Consider the following 12,208-nt stretch of genomic DNA (forward strand, 5'->3'; position numbering starts at 1 on the left):
AAGTCATAGTGATGAACTAGACGCGAATAAAGACTAATATTTCAGCGGAAATAGTGTTAAATAGTGAAATCCTCAAATCCAGATATAGGACCTTGTTTTGGAAACCGCCATATTGCTATAAACCGGGAAGGATAAAATCGTAAATATGTGCCCCTTATTTCGAACATGGAACTCAGTTAATATTGGATTAGTTTGCGACCTGTTTTAGGATAATTCTTAGTTTTCGTATAGTGACTGTAAAATTCTCTTTATTATTTAGTAGAATTGAAATTGAGTAGTTTCGGAATGTCAAGTAAATATATGAATATGCAAGAGTAGATTAGTTTCAGGGGGCCCTATTTTCTTCCGGAATTTAATATATTCTAGTGACATGGGTTAGTTAACAGTTGTAGTTAGGGTCTTTTTCCCCCCTCAGGAGAAAAAGGCCCCTCCCATATTCGTAACTACCTGCCCTTCAGGCATTTAACACTTGTAAATATGTGATTGCAGATTTTGCTAGGTCGATTTTGACCTGGATTTATCCTTCCGTTCCTTCCATAGCACGCAATAGAGCCGTTCATGAAATAGTTGTCATGACTTTTGCAATGACCCTCGTATATAGCAGTACTAGGTATTTGTCGACAGGTATCAAAGCAAAAATTTTAAAAATAATTACATGGCTTACAGCCTCTCTACGTGTTCTGTCAATATAGTAAAGAAATTAGTGCTAAGTATTTTATGCCTGATAGAAAACGGTTTGATAATACGAAAAGTACACAATATTCACTTACCAATTTAGTGTCTATTGGTGATTTCCTGTACTGATTATAAAAATTCTTCATTTCTTCGTAAGTCATGAACTGAAGTGCTCCATGAGAAACACCGAACATGCCAGGAACAAATCCCTAGATTAATGACAAAAATGTAAGTTAATCGTATTTAGTTATATTTGCAGTTGCCTTTTATTACAAAGCATACGACATTTGAATACATTTATCAGAATGGTTTTCCTTTGCATGGGGAAATGTAAAAAAAATCAGTAATTAATGAAATAATAATAAGTGACATTTGGTGATGAATCCTTTCAGTTTATTAAGTACATATATAGAGGGATGTGGACCTGCATCATTCCAACAATTTGTAGTAGCTTTTCATCAAGATTTTGAATTGCATATTATAAAGACAACCCGTTTACGTAACTTAAGATCAATTCCATTCAACCCCAAAAAGTATTCTAGTGTTGAAGGGTTTGTTAATGAACGTTACCATCAAATTCAATCGTTGGAAGGATTTGAAGATCCAACAATAACGCTGTCGCATACTATTGCACTGTTGGCAAAACGGTATCAACTTGCTATGATGAGTAGTATTCCCGATAACATTGACCAATTTATTGCTAGTGTTAAATTGATTGAAAGATTATCGAATTTAACAGAGATTTATGATAATTCATGCAGACTAAGGCGCAAAACAGTGGTGCAAACGTAAATGTAAACAATACTAATATACATGGAAGTGAAAGTGACGACGAAAATAGACAAGTTACGTCTCAGGTTTGGAAATAGGAATATAGAACGGTTTTAGAAAAATAATTGTAACAGAAATTTTCGCAGGTATAATAATGATAATCGAAATCTCAATCAAGGTTCAAATGATAATCAGCCTAAATATCAAACTCAAAGGAATGATAATTACAATAGTGAAAATAGTTCTGAAACTGCTGTAGTGGTCAACAAGTTAATAAAAATTGTAAACGTAACCGTTCTAATGTAAATGTAACCGTGGCCAAAGTGTAGCTAATAATGTGTCAAACAGTGATATGACAAATTGGTCTGTGTTTTCAAATTAGCAATAGTCCTTTGTAAACCCAAAGCAGAACACCAGACGACTCACAGTGGAGTATTTGACCCTAAAACCCAGACAAAAGTCGAAAAAATACACTTTGAAGAATACATGAAATAAAGTTTTTTTCTTGTTCTTCGATAACTGGCGGATCTTGTATACATAGATTCTATTATTAAAATATGAAATGAACGCAGATAATTGCTGAAGTCACTCAATTTTTCTGGCCAAGCAAATTTAAATTAGTGGGGCCGCACGTACAGTTTTTGAGGTATTAATTTTAGTAATATAATATAAAGAAAAAATAGAAAGTTTATAAGTTAAGAAGTGTTTTTGTTTATGTTCTGATCAATGATTCCTTTCGCATTTAAAAGTTAAATCTTTTGTTAGCTTAGTCCAAGAATAATATTTTGCCCGAAATTGCACCATTAAAATAAAAAAAATATATATAAATTATGTCTCATTTGGTTTTCACGTGAGTTCAAAGGGCCTTACAACAGTTTCCTGACATAAACCTATGAGTTTAATTTTTTACTTGATTGAGTTTATACAGAAAAGTAGAATTAATTTATTCAAGTAGGGTTTTATGCAATTAATTCTATAACAAATGACATTTAATGAGACTTTTAAGTTCATTAACTGCAGCAGGAATTACGATGCATGAAATTTGTTTTGTCCTTGTTTGGATTGTCTATCCTTCATACAAAGAGCACGTTTATCAAATCAATATTTCACTTAACCTACAAAATCCCTATTAAATAATGGCAAGGGAAATCAGAAGAGAAAACCATAGTTAAAGAGACGAAGTTCAAACCAGTTTCAGAGAAGAGATGGGTTTGTCAGTGCACGTCCCTACGCAAGGCCATATCAATACGAACGATGAGAACACTTCAAGTAGGATTTTTGCTGACCACGGAAATGCTGAGCGAATAACTGGTGTGGATTTGAACTTGATAAAAAAAAAAAAAAAAAAAAAAAAAAAAAAAAAAAAAAAAAAAAAATATCAAGATTATTCTGTAGGCAATTTCTAGTGGCCATGAAATAGACGTGAAGAAATTTCAGAACTTCGCTACTGCCACTGCAGAACTTTATTTGAAACTATATAATTGGTACCCGATGACTCCAGCCCCATATAAAGTTTTAATTCATGGCCAAGCAATCATAAAACATGCTATTTTGCCTATTGAACAACTCTGAGAGGAGGAAGCTGAAACTATAAACATTTTCGACTTAGAGGACACAGTTCAGCAATAGTAGCAGCCCTCTTCAATGACTGACATTCTAATCGCGTCCTCTAGCCAAAAAGATAATTTCGATTCTTTCCTCTCGAGTTAACATCCTACCTACAAGAAAGAAATAGAGACAGTCAGTTTCCGTCCATACAATGCTCCACACATAACAAAATTTAAGTCTGAAAAATAACATAACCTATCCTAAATTCATTTACTACTTCAAAACCGTTGCAGATTTTGGAAAAATAACTTTACCGTTGGATTTCTCTTCGAATAGGGATGTTGTTTAATAATGTCACATGACAATATTTCCATTTAAAATAAGCAAGTTGATTCCAATATGGCGGCCAACCTTAACCACGTTATAATGTTTCTCCCTACAACCAACATTACTCCCAACTGACTTCGGATCGACTGCATTTACAGTTTCTCAAATATTTAGTCCGGTGCAGAATTTTGTCCACGCCCTGTACAGTATATCTTAAAAAGTGTATTGCTATTTAAATTTTATTTTATGTTACTTTTTTAATCTATTATTTGATTTAGCAAATGCCAATTAATAACAAAACTAAGAATTTTCCCTTAAAATGTTTCAAAGTATTTACCATAGACAGTTTAAAGCAATAAAAAAATAATTATTACACAAGATAATATAATTTCCCTTATTTTCCTGACTGTTCAAAACTGCAGGACCAGGTTTTGGCTATAATGTATCTTTAAAATTGTAGGTAAACACAAATTAATTTAACTTAATCAATTATTTTATGATACTAAGTGGAAAATATTTTTGTCCGGGTTTCAAGAGTAAATACTCCACTGTGCGACGGTGCGAGAATGTCACAGAAAGAAACTGCGGGCCGCAGAAAGATTGTCTACTGTGTAAATAAAAATTACGCTGCAGAAAGATTTCCTTCTCTGTAAATAAAACACGATTCAGAACAATTTAACAATTGATACTCATGATAATATACTGACAAACCTGAGAGGTGCGAACGGGAAGAGTAAGCAATATGTACAGTTGCCATTGCTACAGTGCATGCAGCTGAGTGGAGAATCTCGCAGACGCCTGTCGGGTGGCGAGATGCTTGCTGAACTACTGCGCATTGCTTCGCGATGCTTCCGTCGTGGTTATAGCCCTAACATGATTGTGATACTTAGAAAATGGCTACCTCTAGTGATCGTGTAGATTGCTCTATTTGCTCGGAGGAAAATGTTCGTAAAATCTCATTATTCAAGACATCATCCAAGTTATCCAGTGAAGTTTACGTCCACCACCACCAAAAGTATGAGTACATTTCTTGACGGTTCCGCGGCGAGAGAAAGAAGATAAATGACGAAGATGAACTGTCTTCGGCAAGGCTAGGCCTAGTGTTAGTATTTTGGATACGATGCATAACGATGAGGAACACAATATGCCATCTAGGCCTACATCATGGAATAGTTATTTTCATTCTAATCAAATAAAGATACTTTTGGAGAAAGTAAACGGTAAGTGAAATAACTAAGGAAATAGAGGAAACTTTAGGATGTTAAGCACACTAATCTATTTAAGCAGAAAAGCCGCTTGAACTAATTTCCATTTAGGGTGCCCTTGTAATCAATGTTCACAAGCTGTCAGCTTTGCATCCTACCTAAATGAATACCTAGATGATAATGACCTTCCTGTTGGTATTTTAGCTGACAAAATAACAATCAATCACAGATCTAAACACATTGTTGGTATAAGAGACCCCATTTTTGACATTTCATGTGAACACTTGTTCAACTGTATTTATTTAGGGCGCAACTTTGCTGATTATATCGGGATAGAATTCACAATAAGCATTTTGAGTACATATACCAAGTTTGGATTTGATGCACCATTTTTAAGAGCTATCTTAGTTGATATTGCTTTCGATGGGAAATACATTCAACTAGGTGTAGTAAAACACACAAAGATGAACTTGTTTCAGAAAATGTTTCTGTTTTCTGAGACAATGCATAGAACTGAGTTCGCTGCGAAACATTTTTCTGTTCCTCATTTAAATCAGAAGGGTCACATTGATAAAGTTGTGAAAGAGTTCCCTACAGGAAAAAAGTATGACCTACTTTTGCAGTCAGTTTATTTTTACAAACCATTAAAACCATTAAATTTGCAAGCTATTCTGAGTGTGTTTGAATCTTTTTTTTAGAAACTACATGTGTCTAGTTTGCGCAGTAGAAAAGAGCCCAGGAAATTTTGCCCTGAGAGACTGGCTGCTTTGAAAAACAAATATTTTCTCTATTCTTTTACTAACTGACACTCCATTTTTTTCTTTCTTTATTAAAGAAAGTTCAGTCCAGCTATCATTTACCTTGGCAGCATGAGCAGTGCATAAAAATACTGAAGCACAGTTAGAGATCATAATTAGATATGTAAATGATATTTTCTTGGCCAACTTTAGGAATAGTTTGTGTCAAACTATAAGTGAACTACCAGAAGCCTTCCTCAAACATACAAATTGTTTTGTGAGTTTATTATGGATAGGACTTTTAAAAGTGTGCTTTTACCTGATATTCCCGTGAATACCAAAAGTTTAAGATTACTTTCTATTCCAGTTGGGAGCGTAGTAGTACATGAAATTGTAAAATGTTCAAGAATTCTTGAAGTTTTTAGTGTCACTCAAAGAGCAATGCCAGACTTACCTGAATACAAATGAATACCACAATCCACTATCAAAGATATTAAAATAACAGATTTTTTTGTTTAACTTGAACTACCTGATATTTCCAAGAAACAATGTAGCTAATGACAAAACAAACGAACGTTTCGATTCTTTCGATGCATTTTACGACATGGTTAGTGTTTGTTCATACTTACTTTTGACAACTGTTGATGAAATAAAACTATTTTTTGATTACAAGCAAGTTAAACAACTCTGAATGTTTGAAAAATGAAACTCTGCAAGAGCAGTGGAAATATACTATATTTCAAATATTTATTCAAGGGAGCAGTAATGGACCTTCCAGAAAAACATCTTCTTGGTATCAAATTGCTGAAGTGGTTGCTCAGTCCTCGGTATCTGAAGCAATTTGTGAAAGGTGGGAGGTCTCTATTTAGCAACATTATGACTAAGTGCCCTGCAGTCAGTGATTTTTCGTTTCAAGAGATTGGCACAACAGATGTGTTGACTTACATTCAGATAAATGCATCTTCTGCTAATTACAAGAGAAACAATCAGTTTCTTCAAACTGGCTTTATATCAGAAATTTGATAATCAGTACCAACTTCAAACTTGTAAGAAGAATACAAGGAGACTTCGATTATTCATTGCCATGTTTTAAGATGTTAAAAAGAAAGTAAACACCTGTAAATGCTTTTTGAGTAAATACACATGAGGATTTCTTGATTGGTTTCTTATTCAGTTATTATACAGTCCTACAAGCCTCCTGTATATTTCTCATAAATAATAAGCCTACAAAAAGTAAATAAATAAATAAATAAAAATAAAAAATCAGAAAATAGATTTTTTTCGCTTTTAAGTACTTGAAAATTTTAGTTATAACCTTACTACGCTATTACTAAAATGCTTGCAGAAAGTTTTTGGGTTTTCGTAAGCTGTCACAGAAAGTTGAAAAACGTTCTGCTTTTAGGCTTTTGTACAACCAGGTCCATCACAACGAAATGGCTCTTCAAACTAGAAGGGTACTCTTCCTTTACGTAAAGGGGATAGGATTTTTTTCCCCCGAATCGTGAAACGTGTGTTTTCCACATTTGTGTAATAGTGATAAGATCCAAGGTGAAGATGACATAACTGTATTAATGATAATGAAGAAATTGTTTGTGAATCAGATCAAAGTACTATGCGTCTTAAGATTTTGTTGAATGATAAGCCCAAAATATGTCTGTTAGATACTGGACTGAGGTATGTCTGGTTCCGAAATGGTGTTTTTAGTGATGTCACCAAGTGCATTTCTAATGTACGGTTACGAAAGGATGAAACTATTGTGTTGTGCGACTTCTTAGGGAAAAAGTAACGTGCTGTTAAGGGAAAGGTATTGTTATCAGTACAGATTGATAATGTGGAGGTATTAGAAAAATTTCTGGTATTAAATTAGCTTCATGAAGATGTTATTTTGGAAGCTAATTTTATGGAAAAATTTAACAGTGTTATAGATTTTCATAATAATAAACTACGAGTTGAACACGACGGCGCATGCGGTGCAATTCCTTTCATACAATGAAATAGTGAGAATGATGTTATTGTGAGTGCACAGGAAGTGAAGTGTAGCTTCGTGTCTATTGTTACTATGTCCAACGTAAGGGATCTTGATGAATTTTATAAGAAGACAGTAAAGGTTTTAAGAAGTAATTGTAATTCACGTTAGTACGAAAGTGGTGTAGAGGTAAGAGTGAGTTTTGAAATATTTTCTCAAGATCTGTATTTCAGAGCAGAAGAGATTATGGATGCTGTTGCTCGTGCTATATTGTCAAAGGAAAGTCAGAAAGCTCAACTGTTCAAACTATTAATGAAACATCGTAAAGTGTTTGCGCATTTTCCTGGTGTCATGTCATGTCTTTCAGTACCGTTCTGTAATTAAACTGTATGATATACCTTATATACACCACAGAAATATAAATGTGTTCGAGAAGAACTACGCAGATTGTTAAAGTGGGACATAATTAAGCCTAGTTTATCTCGTTATCTGCTGCCTATACATGCAGTGTAGAAAAAGTCAGAACAGTTACGAACTGTGGCTGACTGTCGTGCTTTGAATGTTCGTGTCAAAAATCCAGCGTTACGTGTACAAAAGCTATTTGGTTTGTTTGCTATATTTAACGTTAAACCAGTGCCTGGAACCTTAGATTTTACATCATACAACCAGTGCGGAATCGCAGAGGATTCTATGCAGTATTTAGAAGCAACAAGGGAATTTCAGTTTCATTTTAAATATGTACGATAGAACATGAGTGCTTAAGTGGTATTTTAAGTAGGAATACAGCTTTAAATGGAGGGAAAAATTAATAAAACCAGGGTGTCTACTGAAATTCCAAAATTCAATTTCGTGGCCTTTTCTTTACGAAACTATAAAATTTCGTAACATTATCAAGAGCGAATTTGGGTGCGAATTAGGCCAAATTTTCATGCATGAGATAGAAGCGTGCTATGCTTGAGATTTGATAGCGTCTAAAGCCGATTACAGACATTTTTGGTACTGAATTTTGACGTTTGATAGGACAAAATTTTCCAGTCTTTTCTTTTATTTGTACAAAAAAGTTTGTCAATTCAGTACTCACTAAAATCATTCTACCTAAAATAATTTTTGATGCAATATCAACATTACATTCAGTAAGCAATATAAGAACAAACTCACATACATTTCCAAGCATTTCATTAAAAACAAAAACAAAATAATAATAATAAAATAAATAAATAAATAGTGCAGTACTAACCTTATACAGCCCTCTGATTCCTTCATACTTATACACTTTTATCAGAGCATCAAGCATACCTGTGTAATGCTTACTACTACTGAGCTTCGTCCGCTCAATTCTACCATACTGAAGGCACAGTCTGGAAAGAAAGAGGATTTTAAAATAATGTAATTACTTCAATGTAATAATAATACTTCAAAAATATTGCAATAATTATAACTGGTTACATTAGAAACTTCCAACTACATAATACTCAATTCTTTGTATCCTATTCATAAAATTTAATTATATGACAATCAAATATAAGTATGTAATTAACAACGTTTTCATTGAAATTTTAACTTCATTCCTGAAAACGTATCTGAAACTAATCACACACTCCTTTGGCAGAACTGATTGATTGGAAAAATGTTTCTTTACAGAATTAAGGCTAAGACATAACCTACTAATTAACCACCTGCGCACGAGGAAAGTCAGTCCATACGTTTTTATAACGTCGCACATAAATACCATAGGCGTACCTGTGTACGTTCGTGGTATTATTGCATAGACTTAACTTTTTTCTACCTGGTATTCTTAAACCTAGTGTATAATTGTTATCTGGTATTCTAGGCAGTAATTGTTTCACGTCTGGATATTTTTAGCCTTCATTTACACTCGCTAGATGGCATTAGTAGTCACTGAATTCCTGAAAACATACTACGTGGCGTGTTTATGAACGTTAGTAGATGAAGGTGGAATTGTACCAGTACTTAAACTATTTAAATAGCCATAACAGGTGAACAAATTTATTAAACAGAATGTAATAATTTGGAATTACGGTTCTTTTATAGATAAATTGGCTTGGTGCGCAAGGGGTTAATGTGAGATCTTACCACTTCTCTGGTTTATATGAAACAAGTATCTCCATTGAGATTCACACTCGGAGCTACTTCCATTACACACGTGGCCACAAATGGGCAGGATTCATTATGTACTATATACATAAAGAATAATATATGAAAAAAAGCAACCACGCCTGATGTAACTGTTTAAAGAATGGATAAATACAGCTCAGCAACATAGCTGCTGAGAAAAATGCCCCTTTTGTACTACACAGTGAATTTTAAAAAAATAAGAACGTATCATCACTAACCTAGTTTTCACAACCCAAATCGGATTTGTCATGGCAAGCGTCAGAATACCAGCTTCTGCAGCAGCTACCATATGTAAGGTTGGTCCTAACGGTTTCTTCGTGTTTCCACCTTGGATCCAAGTCTTAATGGCATTGTAGCTGAAATTTAAAAAAAATATTTAAATTAAAGTTTCTTCAGAATCCTAAACTCTGGAACGAAATCAAATCTTTAGTTTGTGGTTGCGCTTTGTAGGTTAAATGAAAACAATGGCAAATGTAAGTGAACGATTACAGAATAATTGGTAGAGTAAGAATGAAGAAATATGAAGTTCTAAAGTTCAAGAGAAGTTATTCATTTAGCCCAAAGGTGTAACTATATATCGGGGAACAATCGCTGTGTTAAGAGCTTTTTTTTTATTTTTTTTTTATGATTTTCGAAATACAGTTAACAAAGACTGATATCAACACTGACAATTACGATTTCTAAACATAGGAAACTACAATTTCTTAAACTAATTCACACCTGTAACTAGTGATACACAGTATCATATTTATCACGAACGTCAAAATTGTGTCTGTAAGCAACGTTGAATTAGTAGTTAAAAATTCTGTTGTTGTTTTATAAGGTGTTTGCACAATGATACGAACCTATGATTATTCTCCAACGCATAGAAATCTGGAAATGAAACCCCGAGGGATTAACTGAGAGAAACATATAGTCATTGAATATTACCCGGTACCTTGGAGATATAGTTATGTAAGTGCCAGTACTCACGAAAAAATTATAGAAACTGTAATAAACTTATTTGTGCAATATTTTTGATGGGCCCAGCTTAGACAATTTATCCTTTTATTTTAAACGCTGCTACTTTTTCACACATAGTATAACTAATCGTTGTAAGTTCTTGCAACGGATATATCAGCAACCAGGCAGACGAAGCAGCCGACGGCCTTGGCCATCTACAGCAGCCAATCACTGTCCTACCTGTGCTTACGTCACTTTGGTAGGTGGGACTCACATGAGCAGCGGGGACAAAAAGGAAGCTGCGTGACGTAGCCGGCATTCGGCGCAGTGATGCCAATTGAAGGGAAATTTCCCTTGGCGCAGGGAAATTTTGAGTAAATTTTGGAGAAAAGGGAAATTGCTTGTAATCTCTCAATATTGCAGGGAAATTTGAACCTCTCTTTAATATGGGCGAATACTGGGACATTAGTGTATGTGTGTTTGTGTAAGTTTACAAATTTTCTGGTGACTGTGCGCAAAGAATTATAAATTCTTAAGAATTCCGCATTTCTAAACTTTGATTTAGTTTGTATTGTGCTTACGAACATTCCTCGTGTACAGCCAAAGACAGTAGCAGCTAGAGTTTTCTTTGTAACTGTTGGTATTCGTTTCAGTAAATACCGGAGTGCTGTTCTTAAGTAAGTACATACCAAATATATACTTAATATTTTCTTTGTACCTTAGGTTACATTAATATTAAAATCTATCATGATATCTAGGATAAAAATTAAATTTACATAATATTTATTTTATATTTTTTATGATTTATTTAGGTTGTCCGTCCTGACCGAGGTATTTGTAGGGTTTTTCCTCAGTCACGCCAGGCAAATGCAGAGATTGCACCTTTAACATAGGTCCGACCTACACCTTTCCATATCCTTTCCCCTCCACTATCGCGACGCCTTAGATACCTAAACAACAAATCAAGTTCAAATTCTGCGTAAGCTCAAAGGAAGGCTGTCAGGTATCTGCTTGTATGTGGTTATAAGATTGCGGTGAGTGGGTGGAAGCGAAAATGATTAATAATACGATTACTAAATACAGTACTTGAACGGTTTGGATGAAGGGAAATTTTGTCCGGAAAAGGGGAATTCTGAAGCTTGTGAAGGAAAAACGGCTCTGAAGGAATTGGCATCACTGATTCGGCGCCAAGACTCCTAAAAACGACCAGCACTTCACAATAGCTGCTCGAAACAATTCATAGAAAAATTAGCAAACATGGGAATCCAGTGTAAATTTTATGTATCTTGTACATCTACACATTTTAATAACTTTAATGTAATTTCCTTATGAAAGGTAATGTAAGTATAAAATTATTCAAAATACAGCATATATTTTATTCGTAATATGGTGTCAGTTTGATTATGTATTGCAGCCTCATGTTATTCCATAGTGCAGAATATATTAATGCTAGTGAATTATTCTTTTATGTTCTTTTTCAGTCCAAACGATGCTAAAGTTTCATTCTGTTCACAAGTCTAAGGTGGTTGTTTGAATTTTTGCCTACGTGTGGTTAGCGGTGAAAGAAGCGATTACTCTAGTGATAACTTGTTTCGTCGTTAACGCTCGGGCGAAATATTCGACCAATGACTATCTAATGTAATGCTTACTCCTATAGGGTAAACATCACAAAAATGGTGCCAGGATATGTGTCGAATCAGTAACCTTTCTCAGTGTTTGTGTTAATTGGTGTAGGCCTAGGCATTCATGGTGATTGAAACTTGCTGCGTAATATTCGCCGCCATCTTGACGTGTTACAAGGTGCATGAAAATTTCGTGGCGAAATCCAATTCAATCACATTCATCCTAAGCTTGAATAACCTAAATTCCTTTTCTAAGTTTAGAGAATTATTTTTTTTTAT

At 34.2% G+C, this 12,208-nt stretch overlaps 1 protein-coding gene across 3 annotated transcripts in view; it reads right to left on the minus strand.

Annotated features, from left to right (window-relative positions):
- The window catches only part of LOC145683875 (solute carrier family 25 member 32), a 105,175-nt gene that overhangs the window by 41,428 nt on the left and 51,539 nt on the right, over positions 1–12,208 (minus strand). For all 3 annotated transcript variants that reach the window (XM_081755501.1, XM_081755502.1, XM_081755503.1), the window contains exons 3-5: positions 9,584–9,721; positions 8,467–8,587; positions 771–884 (exon numbers count right to left, since the gene is read on the minus strand). In XM_081755501.1, coding sequence (XP_081611627.1) covers positions 771–884; positions 8,467–8,587; positions 9,584–9,721 — 373 coding nt within the window. The remainder of the gene's footprint in view (positions 1–770; positions 885–8,466; positions 8,588–9,583; positions 9,722–12,208) is intronic.

This window comes from Thermobia domestica, chromosome 4 (assembly GCF_964235325.1).
Source record: "Thermobia domestica chromosome 4, izTheDome1.hap1.1, whole genome shotgun sequence".
Lineage (NCBI taxonomy): Eukaryota > Metazoa > Arthropoda > Insecta > Zygentoma > Lepismatidae > Thermobia > Thermobia domestica.